Source organism: Pelodiscus sinensis, chromosome 1 (genome assembly GCF_052426305.1).
Source record: "Pelodiscus sinensis isolate ZL-2025 chromosome 1, ASM5242630v1, whole genome shotgun sequence".
Lineage (NCBI taxonomy): Eukaryota > Metazoa > Chordata > Testudines > Trionychidae > Pelodiscus > Pelodiscus sinensis.
In genome coordinates, this window is record NC_143052.1 from 352744611 (window position 1) to 352768888 (window position 24278).

At 44.7% G+C, this 24278-nt stretch overlaps 2 protein-coding genes across 2 annotated transcripts; one reads left to right on the forward strand and one right to left on the reverse strand.

Moving 5' to 3' along the window:
* Positions 1-806: 806 nt before the first annotated feature.
* Positions 807-8213, reverse strand: LOC102448746 (olfactory receptor 52D1-like). Its single transcript, XM_006130959.4, has 2 exons — positions 8138-8213; positions 807-1789 (listed from the first exon to the last, which is right to left on the reverse strand). Exons 1-2 carry the CDS (start codon positions 8211-8213, stop codon positions 807-809), a joined length of 1059 nt encoding a protein of 352 aa, XP_006131021.3.
* Positions 8214-12435: 4222 nt separating this feature from the next.
* Positions 12436-13374, forward strand: LOC102448986 (olfactory receptor 52E8-like). The gene has a single exon (XM_075930363.2). It carries the CDS (start codon positions 12436-12438, stop codon positions 13372-13374), a length of 939 nt encoding a protein of 312 aa, XP_075786478.1.
* Positions 13375-24278: the final 10904 nt, after the last annotated feature.

Below are 24278 nucleotides of genomic sequence, written 5' to 3' on the forward strand. Positions count from 1 at the left end.
TCATGACAGAATCTGTATTGTGTCATACCTAGTCTGAGAAGAAAAAAGTTTTTCCAAAGTTGTATCTTGTTCTATAGCTTTGCTTTTATCAGGTTCATCGAGGAAAACGATCTTTCTTCCTTAATGTTGCTTAAAAGTGGAGACATCAACAAGAGAGCAACTGCTCAATTTAATCAAGGCCTTATTTCTCATCAGCAACAGCGTGTTAACAATTACCAACCTCAAACAGCTCAACTTATATGACCTAGGTCTGAGGTTACAGAACCAAGACAAAGCTTTCCCCTGCTTCTCAAGCTGTCAAAGGTGTCCACAGAACCATGGCAAAAATGAGATCTCAGCCCATATATGTTGCATAGGGCTGACCAGAAAAAGGGGACTTACAAATTCCTTACCAGATCATGATGAAGAAGACCTGTATCTAAGTTACAATTTTGTCTTTGGATGGCTAAATCTGTAGCTTCAATTTCTCAAACTAATAAAACCTGTATTCACCCAGGGACTAATAAGAAACCACCAGAAAGCTACAGTATCGTCTGGTGGACTGGAAGTCACAGGTAGGCCGACTGACAGGGTGGTGGAATGTGCAATGATGGGTGACACTGAAACAGGAGAGGTGATGATCAGAGAGTGGGAACTCAGCAATGGTGAAAGCAGCATTTGGGGATGGAACGGTGAGATATCAAAGCTGCTGAGACCATGAACTTCCATAATTCTAAGCTCAGCCAAAGTGAAACAGCAATCTTGGTTAATGAGAAGGTAACTGTCCCCGTTTTGGGATGTGGTTTAAATTCAGAGGCTCAATGGGATCACAATCTGCAAAAGTTTTTCCTCATTTTGTCACGAAGCTCTTTGGTTTTGACTCCATATACGACTGGGTTGAACATGGTGGGGACAAGCACAAAGACACTGGCCAAGAAGATATGAACGTGAGGAGCAATGCCCTCACCAAACCGATTTTTCATGAGGGCAAAAAGGTAGGAAGTATAAGATGTCATCATTGCGCTGATGTGGGCGGTGCAGGTGTTGAGGGCTTTCTGGTGGGCTTTCTGTGAGGAGATTCTAAGAACAGCTCTGATGATCAGAGAGTAGGAAAGAGCAATGAGCATCAGGTCTGACCCAATGAGTGTAAGTATCATCACCAAGCCATAGACCCTGTAGAATGCGAGATCCCCACATAAAATCTTTGCCACCGGAATAGCCTGACAGGCTATATCAAAGATGATGCGGTTGCCACAGAAAGGCAGTTGGTTCAGCATCAGGGTCACAGGCAGCACCAAAACTATCCCTCTTATTAAACTGAGAAGCCCTAGCATAGCTATCCGTGTGTGGGTGAGGATGGTGGTGTATCTCAGAGGGTTACATATGGCAACATAGCGATCGAAGCCCATTGCCACAAGGACACCTGATTGCGCTGCAAAAGCCATGTTAACGAAGGTAATTTGTGTGAGGCAGCCATTCACTGTGATGACTTTCAGATTGAACCAAAATATACCCAGGGCCTTTGGCACAATGCAAGTAGACATGCTGATGTCTGTGAGCGCCAGCAGGCAGAGCAGCAGGTACATCGGCTGGCGCAGGGTCTGTTCTTTGACAACAACAAACAGAATGGAGAAATTTCCCAACAGGGAGAAAATGTAGCAAGTAGCGTAAGGGATGGAAATCCAGGCGTGAGCATCTTCCAGGCCAGGGATGCCCGTTAGGATGAACGTTGACATGTCAGAGGGGGTAAAGTTGAAATCTGCCATGAGGTGGTGGATAAGACCACAGAGTTGAGGAATGCACAGGATGCCTGTGAAAACACAGAAGGTCAGTGAGCAGAGGTTACACATAATAACCAATATCACAGTAAACATGATAGTTATTGCCACTTTAGAAAAGTGAGTAGTGATGTGGCCACTATTACTGAAGGCAACAGATTGTTTAGACCAAAATGAAATCCAGGATAGTTCTTAGAAGGAGCTAACCGTGCCAGGTTATTTTGCAGCATGATGGCAGATCAATTTTGATACTGAGAGTTGCAACATGTCTGCCCATTAGAGGTAAAAGCTTGAGCTCCTCAAACATCAAACAAGATTCTAATTTCATTATATGAACTCAGGACAGAGATCTTTGGAACAAGCCAGTCTCCAGATATTTCACCATCTCCACTAAAGCTTACTATTTAGCCGTGCACCTCTGATTAATGTAGGGTCAAAGAATGTAGCAGTGATTGTATTATAGCCAACTACAGTTGGAAGCAGTGACTCTAAGTAACATTTGGGGACATAAAGGCCGTGTCCAGACGCAGGGGGTTTTTCGGGAAAAGTAGCCTTTTCCCGAAAAAACTTCCCCTGCGTCCAGACTCAAGCCGCGTTCTTTCAAAATTATTTCGAAAGAACGCGGCTTTTCTTTCGATGGCGGTAAACCTCATTTCACGAGGAAGAACGCCTTCTTTCGAAAGAGGAACTTTCGAAAGAAGGCGTTCTTCAATGTAAAGAGGCCGTCTTCGAAAGAGAGCATCCAGACTCGCTGGGTGCTCTCTTTCGAAAAAGCGGATTTTTCTTTCGAAAGATCCGCCTGCAGTCTAGACGCGATCTTTCGAAAGAGGCTCTTTCGAAAGATGCTTTCGAAAGAGCCTCTTTCGAAAGAAGCCTGCAGTCTAGACATAGCCAAAGAGAGAATTAGCTAAATATGAGCTCTCAGTGTGACCTTGGGGCAAACAGAACCAATGTTACCTTGGGATGCTAACCAGGGGAATCTCAAAGGAAATTATTTTGCCTCAACATTTGGCACTGGTGCGGCTGCTACTGGAATCGTGTTTCCAGGTCTGAGTCCACAATACAAAAGAAATGTTGTTAACACTGAAGAGAAAAATCACAGACACACAAAAATTAAAAGATTAGAAAACCTGCTTTGTTGTGACAGCTTCAATGAGGACATTCGGTTTAATTTACGAAAGGTAGCTAAGGAGAACAATGACGTGACAACCGTGGTGGATTCTTCATCACTGAACATTTTTAAATCAAGGTTTGGTGTTTCTCTCTCTAAAGACCAGCTCTGGGAATATGACTGTGAAAACTGTCTACACAGGAACTCAGAAGAGGCGATCACAACAGTCACTTCTGGTCTTGGAATTCCATCACAGCTTATCCCCAGCTTTATTTCAGCCCCCTGGAAAAGTAACCTTCCTGAGGTGGCTTTTCAGTGCTGACATTTCCTCACCAATGACTCATAAGGTGTCAATGTGGTTGCTCACGGGAGCAGGAATAATCTCGACAGCAGATGGTAATAGAGAGAATAGTCTACAGTGTGATCCATGTTACTTGAGAGTGTGAGACACCTCCTGTCTTCATTGGCCTCTTTGGTCTGTGCATAAGGCCGGCTGTCCCTTCCCAAGTCGTCTGGTTTCAGGACTCTATGCCATTGTGATCTGGATACTGCTCAACTGCCCCGACTCTCTCCCACACTCCGTGCATTCCATTGAGGTCGCCAGAAACGCCTGGTTTCCCCAAAGTGTGAATCAGAAACGGGATTTCCTTTTACTTCTTTTTGTCTTCTTCAGTCCACAATTACAGGGGAACAGGGAGAGCAGACTAACAAATACAGGGGCACAGAATCTGACAGGACCCTCTCCCTCCCTGAAATAAATTGTTAGCCTGATTTTTCTCCACCTGTCAAGGCGTGAGTTTGATATTTCAGCAACTCTCCTGCCAGTTCTCCTTTGATTCAAACGAGCTCACCTTTCAAGGGGAACCGGATGCCTCCAGCTGAAATCCCTGTAGGCTCATGGTCGGTTCAGATAAATACATCTATTCAAGTTCCTACATATGGATGTAGAATAATTTGAAGGACTCCCAGTTTTCACCCATAGCTTGGTCTAACAGGAAGAAATAACGAACCAAGCATCTACACTACTAAGCCTGTTATTATGGGGAAACGCGGCTGTTTATTTTGGAATAATGACTCCTGCTTTCCTTGAGGATTAATGCCTATTTCAAAGTGACTAAAGTGACTTTCCAGGTATGGACATGTCCTTAGTGTTTTAGTTTCAGCAACTGGAGAGCGCTGTTTTGCTTGGGAGCTCAGAATCTGACAGAAACTCCAGTGTCTGTGACCTTCTCAGAGCAGGTTTCAAAGCTGGGATTTCCAAACACGTGGACCCCAATTTTGCTCTCAGGGAAGTTAGTGTGGTCTGGAGTGATACACTGAAGGCAGAATGGGAGAGCCAATTGTGGCCAGTGTGTGACCCATGTTTGTTGTGTACCCCAAGTAGCACAGATCCCCACTGCAGAGGGTTTACCTGTGCAGTGCAGTTGAGGAATTGGAAAACCACACTGCACAAAACCAGGAAGCTACTCAAAAGGATAGAAGGACACAGGAAGGAACAAGGCATTGATTCTAAGGACAGATAATGGTCTCAACATTTTTTCCAATACAGTGGTAGTTCCAATTTATTTTGAAAAATCCCTGGTATGTTTGAAATAATCTAAACATTTTAAGTCACTGTCCTGGTTAATTCCTGCCCATATGATTCTAGATGTCAACCCTAGAAAGCTTCTTTACTCTTTACCCCTAATGTTAGTACAGAAACCGGCAGCTCACCACAATCCCGCTCAGCAGAGAAAGGAAATCGCTTACCTGTGGCTGTGAGGCAGAGGTAAGAGAATCAGCGTGTGAATCTCACCTGTCTGACTCTAGGCGAACTGAACCGTCACCTTTATGATTCCCCTGTTCAGTCCCTGCGGGCTCCCAGGTGGGCTGGGATTCACAGACAATTCCCTCAGCTTTGTGAGGGGGGGATGAGCAGAAATCAGACCCTGGAGACCTACAGCTTGAGAGCCTCCCCTGGGAGTGAAGTAATTGACCATTCTAGTGATTTAGCTAATCAGGGCAAACTGCTTCTTCCCAATGCTCAGCCTGGCTGGCTGTTCTGTGGGCACTGCCCTGACATTGGCACTAGGAGGGGGGAGGCTGCCACACAAAAACGACCAAAGGTCAGTTCACGTGATTGTAGCAGCTTGTGTCTAGTTACTCAGTTGTGTCAAGACCTTTGGCCCCGAAATGTCACTGCTGCCCTCTGGAGGCTAAATGACGCCCTGGAGTGATGGAAGCCGAAGGGCATGGAAAAGGCTTTCTGCTGCCAGGATGTTGATATCAAATGCATTTTCCAGTGTTACTTTGTCATGTCTAAAGTGAGTACGTGTCCAGCAGCTCAAACTGCTCCGCAGAAACAGGCTGCTCCATTCTGCACCAGCCCTAGTCTCATGGGAATGCCTCATGAACGCTGCAGTAAAGACTGAGGCGAGGCTGACAGGTTCTTGTGCTGCCGGCTGGGGTGTGTTTACACAGTCAGTGTGTTGCAGCCAGGCCAGCCATCCCTGTGCTGAGTCCATGGGGTGCTCATTGACAAATAGGCCAGTTCTGCTTTTGACAGGCCATAGCATTTTCACCATACAGCTGCTATGTGTTTCCACATGTGCAACAGGCCAGCCATCTATAATGGAGCAATAAATATTGTAAACTCTATCGGCTGTGTCTACACTGCACCCCTTTTCCGGGAAAGGGATGCAGATTAGACACATAGTTATTGCAAATGAAGCGGGGATTTAAATATCCCCTGCTTCATTTGTATAAACATGGCTGCTGCTTTTTTCCTGCTCGGAACTTTGCTGGAAAAAAGTGCCAGTCTAGATGCGAATCTTTTGGAAAATAAAAACTTTTCCAAAAGATCCCTTATTCCTTATTTTAAGAGGAATAAGGGATCTTTCGGAAAAGACTTTATTTTCCGAAAGATCCGCGTCTAGACTGGCACTTTTTCCGGCAAAGCTCCGAGCCGGAAAAAAGCGGCAGCCATGTTTATGCAAATGAAGCGGGGGGATTTAAATCCCCGCTTCATTTGCAATTGTGATGTGTCTAATTTGCATCCCTTTTACAGAAAAGGGATGCAGTCTAGACACAGCCTATCAAGTTTCACGTGCATAACTCAAGACATTTTTGTCATTTTAAGCAAAAAGCTGGTATCAATGTTCAATGAGTGTCCAGGGCCAATATTCAGAAAAATTTGCAACCAGAACAAGGAGGTGCATATTTTTCTTCTCGATAGCATGAATATGTCAGACAGAAATGAAATCAATGAAATCCAATGAGTGTCATGAAAATGGGGTGCAAACTGAGAGCCACTGAATTCTTTGAGGCCTGGTTTACCTGTAAGAGGAAGGTTGACATAAGATCCACAGCTCCAGCTACATTAATCACATAGATGGAATAGACATATTTTAAATTTCTACCCACGCAGTGAGAGGTTGGCAAAAGCAAACGCTCCCAACAGCTTCCCGAAATCCTCATGAGGAGCAGGAGTATCGTTGCCGATGGGAGCGCCCTTTGAGTTTAAATTAGTGTCTTCACTATATCCTCTCTATTGTACCCCAGAAAATCAACCATAGTAGCATCGATCTTCTGTGTTTTGTAGACGTGTTCTGAGTGTGTCTTCAGCAGAAACACACTGAAGGACGCATCTGGTGCAAGGCCTGTGGCTTCATCCAGAGTTAGCACAAGTTAAGAGCAACAGCCATGGCCTGTCAAAAGCAGAACTGGCCTATTTGTCAGTGAGCACCCAATGGACTCAGCAAAGGGACGGCTGGCCTGGCTGCAACACACTGACTGTGTAAACACACCCCAGCCGGCCAGCACAAGATCCTGACAACCCCGCCTCAGTCTTTACTGCAGAGTGCGTGAGGCATTCCCATGAGACTAGGGCTGGTGCAGGAAGGTGCAGCCTGTTTCTGCGGAGCAGTTTGAGCTGTTGGATACCTTAGACATGACAAAGCAACACTGGAAAATACATTTGATGTCAAAATGCTCAAAGGGTAAAACCTTTTCCATGCCCTTCGGCTTCCATCACTCCAGGGCGTCATTTAGCCTCCAGAGGGCCGCAGTGACATTTCGGGGCCAAAGGTCTTGACACAACTGAACAACTAGACACAAGCTGCTACAATCACGTGAACTGACCTTTGGTCATTTTTGTGAGGCAGCTTCCCCCCTCCTAGTGCCGATGTCAGGGCAGTGCCCACAGAACAGACAGCCAGGCTGAGCACTGGGGAGAAGCAGTTTGTCCTGACCAGCTAAATCACTAGAATGGTCAATTACTTCTTTCCTGAGGGAGGCTCTCAAGCTGTAGGTCTCCAGGGTCTAATTTCTGCTCATCCCCCCCCTCACAGAGCTGAGGGAATTGTCTGGGAATCCTGGCCCACTTGGGAGCCCGCAGGGACTGACCAGAGGAATCATAAAGGTGACGGTTCAGTGCAGCGAGTGTCAGACAGGTGAGATTCACACGCTGTTTCTCTTACCTCTGCCTCACAGCCACAGGTAGGCGATTTCCTTACTCTGCTGAGCGGGAATGAGGTGAGCTGCCTGTTTCTGTTCTAACATTAGGGGTAAAGAGTAAAGAAGGTTTCTAGATTCACATCTAGAATCATCTGGGCAGGAATTAACCAGGACAGTGACTTAAACTGTTTATATTTCTTCAGAAATACCAGGGATTTATCAAGATAAATTGGAACTACCACTGTATTGGAAAAAATGTTGAGACCTTTATCTGTCCTTAAAATGAGTGTCTTGTTCCTTCCTGTGTTTTTTTATCCTTTGGAGTAGCTTCCTGGTTTTGTGCAGTGTGGTTTTCCAATTCCTCAACTTCACTGCACAGGTAAATCCTCTGCTGTGGAGATCTGTGTTACTGGGGGTACACAGGAAACATGGGTCACACTCTGGCCACAATTTGCTTTCACATTCTGCCTTCAATGTATCGCTCCAGACGGACACCAGCTTCCCTGAGAGTAACGTTGGGGTCCATGTGTTTGAAAATCCCCAACTTTCAAACCTGCATTGAGGATGCCACAGACACAGGAGTTTCTGTCCGATTCTGAGCACCCCATCAAAACAGCGCTCTCCAATTGTAGAAACTAAAATACTAAGGGAATGTTCACACCAGGAAAGTTACTTTGAAATAAGAATTATTACTCAAGAAAAGCAGGAGTTGTTATTTCAAAATAAACAGCCCCTTTCCACCAAAATAACAGGCTCAGTAGTATAGATCCTCAGTTCGTTCTTTCTGTTTCTTAAACAAAGATATGGGTCTAATCTGGGAGTCCTTCAAATCTACCTCCATATGTAGGAACTTGAATAGGTGTTGTTATGTGAACTGACCACGAGCCTTCAGTGATTTCAGCTGGAGTCATCTCGTGCCCCTTGAAAGGCAGGTGAGCTCATTTGACTCAAAGGAGAACTGACAGAAGAGTTGCTGAAATATATATCTCACAGATCGAAAGTTCCTGCCCCTCCCTGAAATAGCGTGTGGGAGAGAGTCGGGGCAGTCGAGCAGTGTCCGGATAACAATGGTATAGAGTCCTGAAAGCAGATGACTTGGGAAGGGGCAGTTGGCCTCATGTACAGACCAAAGAGGCCAATGAAGACTGAAGGTGTCTCATATTCTAAAATAACATGGATCACACTGTAGACTATTCTCTCTAATACCATCTGCCATCAATATTATTTCTGCTCCCGTGAGCAACCACATTGACACCTCATGGGTCATTGGTGAGGAAATGTCAGCACTGAAAAGCCACCTCAAGAAGGTTAGCCTTTCCGGGGGGGCTGCAATAAAGCTGGGGATGAGCTGTGATGGAATTCCAAGACTGGAAGCGACCATTCTGACTTTGCGTGTCGACAGTTTTCACAGTCATATTCCCAGAGCTGGTCTTTAGAGAGAGAAACACCAAACCTTGATTTAAAAATTTTCAGTGATGAAGAATCCAACAAGTTTGTCAAGTCATAGTTCTCCTTAGCTACCTTTTGTAAATTAAACCTAATGTCCTCATTGAAGCTGTCACAACAAACCTGGTTTTCTAATCTTTTAATTTTTTTTATGATTTTTCTCTTCAGTGTTATTGACATTTCTTTTGTATCCTGGACTCAGATCGGAACCAGGATTCCAAAGCAGTTGTACCAGTGCCAAACACTGAGGTACAATAACTTCTCTTGAGAGTCCCCTGTTTAGCATTCCATGATCACATTGGTTTTTTTGGCCTCAAGGTCACACTGGGAGCTAATTCTCTCTTCATGCCCCCGAATCTTGCTTAGAATCACTGCTTCCAGCTGTAGGTGGCTATAATATAAGCACTGCTACATTCTTTGACCCTAGATTAACCAGAGATACAGGTCTGTAGAGCTCAATATTAAGCTTTAGTGGAGATTGTGAGATTTCTGGAGATTGGCTTGTTCCATGAAACATGTTGGTGTATTGGGCTTTCATAGATTTCATGTAACTATAATTGCTGTGATTGGATCATCTCTTTCTCCATGTAAAACGCAAAATCCTTACTGATTCTTGCTTACCTAATGGCCTCAATTACCTCCTGCATCAATGAATTCCTCAGACTATTTGTGATAGAAATGTAGCTGTGTTAACTACACCTGTCAGTTGACAGAGTGATGTAGATTAGGCATGTTGAAATTTCTAATGAAGCCGGGATTTAAATATCCCAAGAATCATTAGCATAAACATGGCCACCACTTTTTTCAAAACGGAGGGTTTTTTTAAAAAAAAAACCGGCAGTCTAGATGCAGATATGTTGGAAATGAAGCCTTTTTTGATAGATCCTGTAAACCACATTTTTTGAGGAATACGGAATCTGTCGATAAAGGGTTTATTTTCAACAGATCCATGTCTAAACTGCTGTTTGTTTTGAAAAAACTCAGTTTTGAAAAAAGGCAGCGGCCTTGTTTATGCTAATGAGGCATGGGATATTTAAATCCTGGCTTCATTAGTAATTTTGACATGCTTGATTTGTGTCCCTCTGTCGATAGAGGGATACAGTCTAGACAAAGCCTGAGTGAAGAATAGATTCTTTTTTATCTATTTTCAGTGGATTATATGTCATTGCATACACCCTGGTTCTTTTCTTAGTAGACGGGGAAAACACATTCTCAATACACTCTCTCTCTCTTGGTCGATAACATATATTCTGTTCTCTACCAGTCATTAACATATACTCTTCTCATGTCATCTCTTATTTTGTTCCTTTGTAAGTTAACAACCCCCAAATTTTCAAACTTTCTACTTTCAAACATGTCCCCCCCCCACCTCCAAACTCATCCTGGAACAATCCACACAAGAGCCCAACAATGCATCAATCCAACAAAAACATATGAGAACTCCAGCAATTAACCCCCTGGCAGCATATATCTGTCTCAGCCTGCATCTGAGTGATCGCGTGGCATTGCATTTTCTGTAAGATTCCCCATCTCATGCCTCATGGATCCCAATGTTTTGATAATATTCTGTCATGGCGAGCAGGTTTTCTCAGCGTAGTGGGCCATGATACTCAGGTCTGTGTCCTGAGTCTACACAGTTAAATTAGAACCTTGTTAAGTGTTGGAGGGGTTCAAACTTTTCCATCCAATGGGCACACATACTGCAGTTGTCAACTTCCAATTTCATCTGCCATGACCTTACTGATATTTCCAGTAGGGATAAGAAGGTGTTAGTGCCATTATACAAGGCATTGATGAGACCCCATTTGGAATACTGTGTGCAGTTCTGGTCTCCCATGTTTAAGAAAGATGAATTCAAACTGGAACAGGTATAAAGAAGGGCCACTAGGATGATCCGAGGAATGGAAAACCTGTCTTATGAAAGGAGACTCAAGGAGCTTGGCTTTTTTACCTTAACCAAAAGAAGGCTGAGGGGGGACATGATTGCACTCTTTAAATATATTAAAGGAATAAATACCAGGGAGGGAGAGGAATTATTTAAGCTTAATACCAATGTGGACACAAGAACAAATGGATATAAGTTGGCTAGTAGGAAGTTTAGACTTGAGATTAGACAAAGGTTTCTAACCATTAGAGGAGTGAGGTTCTGGAATGGCCTTCCAAGGGAAGTAGTGGGGGCAAAAGATCTATCTGGCTTCAAGATTAAACTAGATGGGTTTATGAAGGGGATGGTTTGATGAGATAACATGATCTTGGTAACTAATTCACTTTTCATTATCAGAGGTAAATAGGTCAATGGAGGGATGATAGGAGTTACTATAGAGAACTTTCTAGGTGTCTGGCTGGTGAGTCTTGCCCACATGCTCAGGGTTTAGCTGATCGCCATATTTGGGGTTGGGAAGGAATTTTCCTCCAGGGTAGATTGGCAGAGGCCCTGGAGGTTTTTCGCCTTCCTCTATAGCATGGGGCACAGATCACAGCTGGAGGATTCTCTGCATCGTGGGGTCTTCAAAGTATTTGAAGGCTTCAATATCTGAGATATAGGTGAGAGGATTATTCTAGGAGGGGGTGGGTGAGATTCTGTGGCCTGCACTGTGCAGGGGGTCAGACTAGATGATCAAAATGGTCTTTTCTGACCTTAAAGTCTATGGCTGTGTCTACATTGGCACCCCTTTCCGGAAAAGGGATGCTAATGTAGACTTCGGAATTGCAAATTCCGCGGGGGATTTAAATATCCCCCGCGGCATTTGCATTTACATGGCTGCCACTTTTTTCCGGCTTGGGGATAAGCCGGAGAAAAGCGCCAGTCTAGACGTGATTCTCCGGAAAATAAGCCCTTGAAAGTAGGAATAAGAGATCCTCCGGAAAAGGGCTTATTTTCCGGAGAATCACGTCTAGACTGGCACTTTTCTCCGGCTTATCCCCAAGCCGGAAAAAAGCGGCAGCCATGTAAATGCAAATGCCGCGGGGGATATTTAAATCCCCCGCGGATTTGCAATTGCGACCCGTCTCATTAGCATCCCTTTTCCGGAAAGGGATGCCAATGTAGACGTAGCCTATGAGTCTATGATTCATCTGCCTTAGTTAGCTACTCTAGTGTCTTCTCTGGATTTGAATTTCCTCTAAATAACCTAGTGCCACCAGGAAAGGTTGCCACTAGCCTAGACTGCTAATAACTATAAAACTATTAACAGTACAATTTGTTATAAAGTGAATAAACTCTCTCCTTACTGACCTTTTGTTTAAGGGTGCCAATGTTTTACTCAGATTCTGCCCATGCTTGCATTGTCAGCAGAGTTTCCCAGAGCTCTGTGTGAAAGGTACCCAGGTCCCTATCCTGAGTTCATATAATTAAATTAGAACCTTGTTTGATGTTTGAGGAGTTCAAGCTTTTCCCTCCAATGTGCAGACATGTTGCAACTCTCAATACTGAAGTTGATCTGCTATCATGCTGCCAAATAACCTGGTACATTTAACGCCTTCTAAGGACTATTCTGGATTTGACTTTGGTCTAAATCTGTTGCCTTCTGTAAAAGTGGCCACATCAGTACTCACTTTTCTAAACTGGCAATAACTACCATGTTTCCTGTGATATTGGTTATTATCTGTAATCTGTGCTTACTGTGCTTCTGTGTTTTCACAGGGGCCCTGTGCATTCCTCAACCCTGTTGTTTCATCCACTACGTCATGGCATCATTCAACCTCACACCCTCTGACACGTCAACATTCATCCTAAGTGGTATCCCTGGCCTGGAAGATGCTCATGTCTGGATTTCCATCCCTTATGCTATTTGCTACATTTTCTGCCTGTTGGGAAATTTCTCTGTTCTGTTTGTGGTAGGCAAAGAGCAGACCCTACGCCAGCCAATGTATCTGCTGCTCTGCATGCTGGCACTCACAGACATCGGCATGTCTACCTGCATTGTGCCAAAGGCCCTGGGTATATTTTGGTTTAATTTGAAAGTTATCACAGTGAGTGGCTGTCTGACCCAAATTACCTTCCTTAGTGCATCTTTTGCAACGCAATCAGCCATCCTGGTGGTAATGGGCTTCGATCGCTATGTTGCCATATGTAACCCTCTCAGATACACCACCATCCTCACCAACACACGGGTAGCTACACTAGGGCTGGTCAGTTTAATAAGAGGGATTATTTATGTGCTGCCCATGCCCCTCATGCTGAGCCCACTGCCGTTCTGCGGCAACCGCATCATCCCTCATATGAGCTGTCAGTTTATTCCGGTGGCAAAGATTTTATGTGGGGACCTCACATTCTACAGGCTCTATGGCTTGGTGATGACACTTACACTTGTTGGGTCAGACCTGATGCTCATTGTTCTTTCCTACTCTCTGATCATCAGAGCGGTTCTTAGAATCTCCTCCCAGAAAGCCCACCAGAAAGCCCTCAACACCTGCACTGCCCACATCGGTGTGATGATGACGTCTTATACTCCCTACCTTTTTGCCATCATGACAAATCGGTTTGGAGAGAGCATCGCTCCTCACGTTCAAATCTTCTTGGCCAATGTCTGTGTCCTTGTCCCCACAATGCTCAACCCAATAGTATATGGAATCAAAACCAAAGAGCTTCGTGACAAAATGAGGAAAAACATCTGCAGGTTGTGATCACATTGATCCTCTGAATTTAAACGGTGTCCCAAGAGGGGGACAGTTACCTCCTCATTGACTAAGATTGCTCTGTTCCACTTTGGTTGAGCTCTGCATAATGGCTGCCAACATGTGAACCAGAGATAGGTCGCTTGACCATGTGACCTGCTCTGGCTAGGAGGATGCCAGCAGAAATATATAAGTGCAATGTAGCATCCTCCATCTGGTCTTCAGTTTAGCTCCTGATTTCAGATGCATCCTTGCAGGGATAACAAGCCGGAAAGAACTGTGGACCCATCCTGACATAGGATGTACACCAGAGACTTATAAGTCGGAGCAGTCTCGACGCTCCCCTGTCGACATGAAAGCCCTTTGTCGACCTCCCCGTTATGCCTTGTAGGGTGAGGTTTACCAGGTGTGACGGACCGGGCCGTGTCTGGGCACAGCTGAGGGCGTCCACTCAGGGCGAATTGCTCAAATTCGGGGCTCCTTACAGCCCCCAGAATGGTGACCTCCCCAACCAGGCCACAAACCAGTCCCACAGAGCGCTTCAGCAGCCTGCCTGAAGCCTCACGAGAAAAACCCCTCTGACACCCCAGCAATATCCGTGCCCCAGATGGCCCTGGGCCTCATACACAGGTAGGGGGTCCTAGCACCCAATCCCACCTACCCCGAACAAGTTCTGTCCGGTTCCAAGAAACCAGTCACAGATCCCTGGTCAATTTACCCTCTGGACCTTATCCACAAATCACGCTGAGCCAATCCTTTAGCATCTGTCATCTAAAGGTTTATTATTACAATAAAGAAAAGCATGAGAGTAAGGTTGTTAAAGGATAGTACATTACATGCACCGAATCTCCCAGTCCTCGATGCAGGCTCTAGCAGAGATGTTACAGCTGCTGGCTCAAAAGTCCTTGTTGCGCATCCTAGGATCAGGATGGGTCCACAGTTCTTTCTGGCTCTTTGATCCCTGCATTTCTGCCTCTGGGATGAAGTGCTGAGCTGAAGACCAAAATGGAGTCCACCACATGGCCTATTTATTCCTCCTTCCTGGTCTCTTCTTGGCTACAGCAGGTCACCTGCCCCACGGCTTATTCCTGTGTTCCCTGCTGGTAGCCCTTAGCTATGAGTCACCATTCATTCTTTAGGTGTGTCCTTGGCCCATTGAGTGCCATTGTCCTGCAGGGCCTCCCTAATTAGCATGTCCATAGGCTGGGCTCTGCCCAATGCTCACCTACATGCAGAGCAATATTCAGTATCCATACAAGTACATGCTTATAATTTCACACACAAGCATTATACAATCACATGACTAGTGTACATAGGATTATCAGACAGTAAGCTACTATTCAACACCTCTGTAGCCAGACAGGAACCCCCCTGTAACATCCATTTTTGCTTGCCTGGAGCATGCAGGGCACACAGAACAGAAGGCCCGGATATGGCAGGCTTCTGTGACCATGAATGGCTGTAAACAGAGATATGCCAATTGCTGACCAAGAGGCTGCCAAGGAGTGCCCTTGACTTAACCCATATTGATACAAACACACAGCCATCCGCGGGGGGAGGAATCTCTCGCCCAGTAAAAAAAAATGTCTAGTACTCACAATTTAGTTATCTCTCTTGCAAGTGTAAATTAAGTTGAAACTTGCTTGTAAGAACTGGCGTCACAAAGACAGACCAGTACAATTTGGCATCTTAGATAAGAAAGAGGATACAGGCCCCCAGGGGTATAAAGATGGGTCCAGCAGCACATTTACTCTGAGTGTCAATCTACCATCTATCTGCTGGTCGGGTTAGGTGTTTGATCTCCCGAGGTTCCACCTCGTATTCGTCTTTCCTAAGAATTGAGAGATCAGCCCTGGCCTGACATGCTGGAGTCGAGAGGCATAGAAAGGGGTAAAAATTGTAACTGGATGTGGTCCTTAGTCTTAAGCGTACACATAGATTTAGAGTTCTTTAAAGATTAAGCTGTCACTTGGTACCATTATTTCTATTTTCTATCTTTATTTTCTTTGTAACCATTTTTAAAATCTGTATTTGCTAACAGTTAAGAAAGAGAGCAATAGCCATTGTAACCATATGATTTATAAGTCTTTTTAATAAACCTGTAAGGGTATGTTTACACTACCACCCTAGTTCGAACTAGGGTGGTAATGTAGGCAACCGGAGTAGCAAATGAAGCCTGGGATTTGAATTTCCCGGGCTTCATTTGCATAAAGCCGGGTGCCGCCATTTTTAAATGTCCGCTAGTGCGCACTCCGTGCCGCACGGCTACACGCGGCACGGACTAAGTAGTTCGGACTAGGCTTCCTAGTCCAAACTTACCATTACTCCTCGTGTAGGAGTCCGCATGGAGTCCGCATTAGTGGACATTTAAAAATGGTGGCGCCCGGCTTTATGCAAATGAAGCCCGGGAAATTCAAATCCCGGGCTTCATTTGCTACTCCGGTTGCCTACATTACCACCCTAGTTCGAACTAGGGTGGTAGTGTAGACATACCCTAACTTTTTAAGCTTTTAACCTGACTCCTTCAGTTGCTGTAACAGAACCAAGCACAATTTAAAAGAACTTCAGCCAGTCATAAAGGACAGGTATAGGAAGAGCTTGGGCGTTTGGATCTGTGTCACTCCCAGGTGACAGGTCCGTTGGGGCACTTCTCAGTCTTTCCCAGACTGCCTGCTGCGAAGGAATCTTGCATTCTAGCAGCTAAAATCTGAGGTGTAATAAGCTCTTCCTATAAAGGGGCATCTGTTGGCCTGCTGGCTACCCTCTGTGATGGGACCCCGGTCCTAGCAGTAAAGACACGGACGTTAAACCTTTTCTCAGAAACACACACACACACTGCCCTGACCGTTGGCTGACAACCTCACATGACCCCCTTTTATACCTTTTTTGGGCCAACACCCCCCCCATGGGTGCAGCAGTGTTCTGGCTGCTCCCCTCAAAATCCAGTAACGTGACACCAGGGAGGTCAACAAAGGGCTTTCATGTCAACAGGGGAGTGTCTAGACTGCCCCGATCTGCCAACAAACAGCTGATCAGCAGAGTGGAGCAGCCATTTAAATTTAAATGAAGCCACGATTATTTAAATCACGGCTTCATTTCCCTCTGCCGATCAGCCTAATCTACATGGCTCTGTCGATGGAGCCATGTAATTTAGACACACCCTTGTTGATGGCAATACTGAAGCATCACTGAAGAAGATAGTGATAGAAATGTAGCATGTTAGTCTGGTATAGCTGAAACAAAATACAGGACTATATAGCACTTTAAAGACTAACAAGATGGTTTATTAGATGATGAGCTTTCGTGGGCCAGACCCACTTCCTCAGATCAAATAGTGGAAGAAAATAGTCACAACAATATATACCAAAGGATACAATTAAAAAAAAGAGAACACATATGAAAAGGACAAATCACATTTCAGAACAGAAGGAGGATGCGGGGGGGATAAATGTCAGTGAGCTAATGGTATTAGAGGTGGGGAAAGGTAAATGTCTGTGAGCTAATGGTATTAGAGGTGATAATTGGGGAAGCTATCTTTGTAATGAGTAAGATAACTGGGGTCTTTGTTGAGACCCACACGTAGAGTGTCGAATTTTAGCATGAATGACAGTTCAGAGGATTCCCTTTCAAGTGGAGATTTAAAAGGCTTCTGAAGATAGATTGTTTTCCCTGATGAACCTGATAAAAACAGGTATAGAACTATAGAGCAAGACACAAGTGGAACTTTGGAAAAAACCTTTTTGCTCTAAAACCAGATATGAGACAACACAAATTCTGTTCTGAACATTTTACACCAAGGAATGAATGTTTGCACTACTTTAGCAGATTTTTGTGTACAGTAACCTCAGAACTCCTGAATAGGACAGAATTTGTTTTTCTTTTCACTTTATTGCTAATGTGAGCAAGCTCTTCCAGGAACTTATCAATTGGGGAAAAAAACTCAAATCTGTATTAGATGTGTAAATAAAACTTTTGTTGTATACTTGATGTATAGACCAATCTGGTAATTTTAAATTGTTTGTTTCATTTACTGGACTTTCTTCAGTTTACATGACTGAGGATGTTAGGAAGATTCCTAAACCTGAGCCATTCTTTTTAGGTGAGAAATCTGAGGAATTGTCCGTATTTGAGGTTTCTGTAGAGGAAGATTTGGCACAAATTAATAAACTTAATGGTAACAAGTCACCGTGATTAGATGGCATTCAACCAAGAGTTCTGAAAGAACTTAAATGTGAAATTGCATAATTATTAACTGTGGTTTGTAAACTATCAGTTAAATTAGCTTTTATGCCTAATGACCAGAAGATAGCTAATGTGACTCCAACAGAGATGGTCAAAAAGCATATAGACAAGGGTAATCCAATGGATATAGTATATTAGATTTCCAGGAAGACTTTGACAAGTTCCCTTGCCAAAGGCTCTTAAGTAAGTGATGGAATAAGAGGGAACGTCCTGTTGTGGATTGATAACAGGGTAAAAGACAGGAAACAAAGGGTTGGAATGTATGGTCAGCTTTCAGAAAGCAGAGAGGTGACTCGTGGTTTCCTCCAAGGGTCCTTACTAGAACCAGGTGTATTCAATATTTTTATAAATGATCTGGAGAAAGGGGTAAGCAGTGAGGTTGCAAAATTTGCAGATGATATTTAACTGCTCAACAGAATTAAGATGTGGTCACCTCATCTCAAAAAGGATATCTTGGCACTGGAAGGGTACGTCTAAACTACATGGCTCCATCGACGGAGACATGTAGATTTGTTTGTTTGGCAAAGGGAAATGAAGCCGCGATTTAAATAATCGCAGCTTCATTTAAATATTCATGGCTGCCATGCTGAGCCGACAAACAGCTGTTCAGCTGTTTGTCGGCTCAGCGCACTAGTCTGGATGCTTCCCTGCCGACATGAAAGCCCTTTATCGACCTCCCCGGTAAACCTCATCCTACAAGGCATAACGGGGAGGTCGATAAAGGGCTTTCAGATCGGCATGGAAGCGTCCAGACTAGTGCGCTGAGTGGACAAACAACTGATCAGCTGATTGTCGGCTCAGCGTGGCAGCCATGAATATTTAAATGAAGCTGCGATTATTTAAATCGCGGCTTCATTTCCCTTTGCCTACAACCCTCATCTACATGGCTCCATCGATGGAGGCATGTAGTTTAGACACAGCCGAAAAGTTTTAGAAAAGAGCAACAAAAATGATGAGGGATTTGGAATAGGTTATGTATGAAGAGAGATTGTCTACATACAGAGTTTTTGTGGAAAAACAGTCGTTTTGCTGCAAAAACTTGCAGAGTGGCCATACCTCAAGTGAGTTTTTGAGCAAAAAAATCAAAAGAGGAGAGGGGCTTTTGCGCAATAGCTGTTCCTCTTTCTATGAGTAATAGCTCCTTTTTGCCAAGAGCTCTTGCGCAAAAAGGCATGTTTGGATAGGGAACAGGGTTTTTTTGTACAAAAAGAGGCAATCAGAAAAAGCCCAGGTGCCCTGGTGGCCATTCTGTAAATAGCAATCAGAGTTTGCTTTTGAGAGTGCTTTCACACAATATAGATGCTCTCTTGCGCACAGTCGCATGGCCCTTTCAATGCACGTTTGCAGTGTGGACGTGCTCTTGTGCAAGAAGTTTTTGTGGAAGATCTCTTCCACAAAAAGCTTCTTGCACAAGAAGCCTGCAGTGTAGACATAGTCTGAAAGACTGGGACTTTTCATCTTTGAAAAGGGGAGACTAAGGGCATGTCTACACAGCAATGTTATTTCGAGATAACTTTCCTAGCATCTACACAATCCAACTGCTATTTCGAAATTAATTCAGGGCGTAGGTTTCAGTCACGAAGCGAAAGGCTTGAAGCCCTGCGGCCTTGGCATCCCCTCCCCAGCCGGAGAGAGGTTGGCGGGGAGAAACCCCTCTTAGCTAACTATTTACAGACTAGCCAATTAGCCCGTCGTAAGACAGGATTTTCAGGTCTCTCCTCCACGTTGGTCTTCTCTCCTGAGCCTCCGGTCTCTCGCTCTGTCTCTCTCTCTCTCTCTCTCTCTCCTCCTCCTACTGCCTCCCCGTCTCTCTCTCTTAGTTCTCCTCTGCCTCCTCCCTCTCTCTTTGTCTCTCTCTTTCTTTTCTCCTCCCCCTCCTGCCTCTCACTCGGGGGACTGTGGAGCCCAAATGGCCATTTGGGCCCCACACTCCCCATGCAGCATGGGCCACCCAGAGGGAACAGCCAGCATTTCAGCAACATCGCCCCCCAGAGGGAACAGCCAGAATTTCAGGAAACAGCGCCGTCCAGAGGGAACAGACACCATTTCGGCATTACAGACTCATAGACACTGGGCTACTATATATATGATACTAATGTTAGGGTACTAAACGACTGAGAAACTGAACATTTAGGCTACATCTAGACTGCTCCTTTTTGTGCAAGAGACTGCAAATGCGGTAAAGTGGTGAATATCGCCATGCCTCATTTGCATACTTAATGAGCTGCCATTTCTGCACAAGGGGCTTTTGAGCAAAAAGGAGCCATCTACACTACTCCTTTTTGTGCAAAACCCCACTCTTGCGCAAGAGCTATTCTGCCTGAAAAAAGTGGCAGAACGGCTCTTGCACAAAAGCCACTTGCACAAAAATGGCTGCTCGTTAAGTATGCAAATGAGGCACGGCGATATTCACCACTTTGCCTCATTTGCATATTCTCTTGTGCAAGAGGGGGCAGTCTAGACGTAGCCTTAGAGATCTAAAGAACTATGTACAAGCTAAGGGAAAGACTATCAGTCTTAACAACGATGGCAGTAACAAGGAACTGAGGGGTGAAGGTCCTGCAGGGGAATATATGTGTCGATATGTTGGCACCAACCTAAGGGGCTCCCTTCCTGATTCTTACTTGCCTAATGGCCTCAACTACATCCTGTGGCAATGAGTTCCTCAATCTAACTGAACACTGACTGAACAATAGCTCCTTTTTCAATCAGTTTTCAATGTGCCATGTTTCACTGCATGCACCCTGGTTCTTTCCTTAGCAAACAGGGAGAACACATTCTCAGTGTACACTCTATTGGTCGGTAACCTATAATATGTTCTCTATGGCTAGGTCTAGACTACATCGAATTTTTGAAAGAGGATATGAACATTTTGTGGGAATTTGCATATCTTCTTCCGATCTCGCTTTCAAAAGAGGATCTTTCGAAAGTGAAAGTAGCCTGGACACGGTTTTTTTCAGAAAAAAAACTATTTTTCGAAAAAAAAAGTTATCCTTTAAAAAATGAGGTTTATGCATTTTTTTCGGAAAAGGGGTTCTCCCCCCCAAAATGCATCCAGACTACTTTCACTTTTGAAAGATCCTCTTTTGAAAGTGAGATCAGAAGAAGAAAGTGAGATCGGAAGAGAATCGGAAGAAGATCCTCTTTCGAAAGAGAGATTGGAAGAAGATATGCAAATTCCCACAGAATTTGCATATCCTCTTTCAACCCTCCCCCCATAGTTTAGACGTGCTCTATAGTCTGCTCTCTACCAGTTAGTATTATGTTATATTGAAGCCCTTCGGCCTTGGCATCCCCTCTCCAGCTGGGGAGAGGCCGGAGGGGAGAAACTACTCTTAGCTAACTATTTATAGATACTAATGTTAGGGATATACAAGCTCAGGGAAATGCTATAGCTACCATCACGGGCAGTAAGAAGAAACTGAGGGGGTGAGAGGGTGAGGGGCCAGCAGGGGTATATATGTGCTGATATGTAGGCGCCACACTAGGGGGCTCCACAGTTGGCCCAACCGGTATTGCTCAGGGAAAAAGCTCCATAATCTGTGCACGCGGTGCGTGATCACCTAATTAGAATGGACATGAACAAGCACTTGAAGAAGAATCTCCCAGCTTTACAAGATAAGATGGAGGCAGAGGAAAAGCCACGGGAACCACAGAGACCACGACACAGCCCAGAAGGCAGAGCTGGATTGGAGGCAGGACGGCAGGGTGAGGCAAGGAAGATGCAGGACCTGACCAGCAGAGCCGAGTGACAGCGAGGTTGCAGGACCTGAGCCAGGACAGTGGATGTTGGCACGGCAGGAAGTCACATGGCAACTGAGCACAATGAGAAGCTGAGGAGAGGAAGGTGGGGCCCTGGGCACAGAACCCTGCACAGGAAGATTTCACCAGACAACAGGGACTGGAAGGCCAGACTCAGAAGGAGGACGTGAATCTGATGGAAGGACACTGATGAAACTGGTCCTGCCACCCAGAGTCTAAGGTTATGTGGCACTTTCATCACTGCCAGGGCCTGACAGGAGGCCTGGGATGTGCAAGAAACAAACCTGAATCTTCTTCACATCCCACTGGCCTCTGTTGGTGACATTCCGATTCCCACAGAGCAGGATCCCTTGTTTCCGTCAGCCTTTCCCATGTTTTACTATTTTTTTCTCACGGTGGCTGTTGAATATATTGCATGTGGGTTAGCCAAATCCTAAAATACAACCCAATCTGCACCAGAGAGAGAGAAACACTTATATGATCTTTATCAAGCATGTCTAAAACTTCAACACCCACCTGGGGCAGGGAGAACCAGAATTAGAACCTTGTTTGATATTTGAGGAGTTCAAATTTAAGCTTTTCCCTTAAATGGGCAGGCATGTTGCACCTCTCAACATCAAAGTTCATTTGTCATCATGCTGCCAATTAACCTGGCACGTTTAGTGCCTTCTAAGAACCACTCTGATTTGATTTTGGTCTAAATAATCACCTCAAACACCAGCTCTGCAGGAAGTAACATGGCAGCTGAGCACAATGAGAAGCCGGGGAGAGCAAACTGGGGCACTGGGCAGAGGGGTCAGCACAAGGAGATGCCACCAGGCAACAGAGCTTGAAGGCCGGACCCTGACAGGGCTGGAGAGGGTCCTGCCACGTAGAGTCTGAGATGTGTGGCACTTTCAGAGCAGGCGTCTGGGCCATGTCAGCCCCACAGCACAGCCAGGGCCTAGAATGTGTGAGGAACAGATTGTTAATCTGTCTTCCATTCCATTGACAGCTCTGGTGATGGGTCCCTGCCCACAGAGCGGGATCCTGTCTCTCCTTGAACTTTTCCCATTTGTCCCTTTTCTCACCATTGCCTATGGTATCAGCACAATGAAGTGACCAGACTCAACATTTGTAACAAGCAGGTTGCCCTGACCGGCTAGGTCACTATTACCATTAAATTAGTTCACTCTCATAAAATCATAGAATACTAGGACCAGAAGGGACCTCAAGAGGTCATCGAGTCCAGTCCCCTGCCCCTATTGCAGGACCATCCCTGATAGACATTTATCTAAGCTACTCTTAAATATCTCCAGAGATGGGGATTCCTCAACCTCCCCAGGCAATTTATTCCAATGTTTGACCACCCAGACAGTTAGGAGCTTTTTCCTAATGTCCAATCTAAACCTCCCTTGCTGAAGTTTAAGCCCATTGCTTCTTGTTCTATCCTCAGAGGCCAAGATGAACAAGTTTTCTCCCTCCTCCTTATGACAAACTTTTAGATACCTGAAAACGGTCATTATGTCCCTCCTCAGTCTTCTCTTTTCTAAACTAAACAAACTCAATTTTTTCAGTCTTCCTTCATAGGTCATGTTCTCTGGACCTTTAATCATTCTTGTTGCTCTTCTCTGGACCCTTTCCAATTTCTCCACATCTTTCTTGAAATGCGGTGCCCACAACTGGTCACACTACTCCAACTGAGGCCTAACCAGCGCAGAGTAGAGCGGAAGAATGACTTCTCGTGTCTTGTTCACAACACACCTGTTAATGCATCCCATAATCATGTTTGCTTTTTTTGCAACAGCATCCCACTGCTGACTCATATTTAACTTGTGGTCCACTATAACCCCTAGATTCCTTTCTGCTGTACTCCTTCCTAGACAGTCGCTTCCCATTCTGTATGTATAAAACTGATTGTTCCTTCCTAAGTGGAGCACTTTGCATTTCTCTTTATTAAACTTCATCCTGTTTACCTCAGACCATTTCTCCAATTTGTCCAGATCATTTTGAATTATCACCCTATCCTCCTGAGCAGTCGCAACCCCTCCCAGCTTGGTATCCTCTGCAAACTTAATAAGCGTACTTTCCATGCCAATATCTAAATCGTTGATGAAGATATTGAACAGAGCCGGTCCCAAAACAGACCCTTGCAAAACCCAACTTGTTATACCTTTCCAGCAGGATTGTGAACCATTGATATGGTTACCCAGCCAGGTATGCACCTACCTTATAGTAGCCCCATCCAAGTTATATTTGCCTAGTTTATTGATAAGAATATCATGCGAGACCGTATCAAACGCCTTACTAAAGTCTAGGTATACCACATCCACCGCTTCTCCCTTATCCACAAGACTCGTTATCCTATTAAAGAAAGCTATCAGATTGGTTTGACATGATTTGTTCTTTAGAAGTCCATGATGGCTGTTCCCTATCACCTAGCCACCTTCCAAGTGTTTACAGATGATTTCCTTAATTACTTGCTCCATTTTCTTCCCAGGCACAGAAGTTAAACTATCTTTTCTGTAGTTTCCTGGGTTGTTCTTATTTCCCTTTTTATAAATGGGCACTATATTTGCCCTTTTCCAGTCTTCTGGAATCTCTCCTGTCTCCCATGATTTTCCAAAGATGATAGCTATATGCTCAGATACCTCCTTTATCAGCTCCTTGAGTATTCTAGGATGCATTTCATCAGGCCCTGGTGACTTGCAGGCATCTAACTTTTCTAGGTGAGTTTTAACTTGTTCTTTTTTTATTTTATCTTCTAAACCTACCCTTATCCCACTAACATTCACCATGTTAATCATTCCTTCAGACTTCTCGGTGAAGACCGAAACAAAGAAGTCATTAAGCATCTCTGCCATTTCCAAGTTTCATGTTACTGTTTCTCCCTCCTCACTGACCAGTGGGCCTACCCTGTCCTTGGTCTT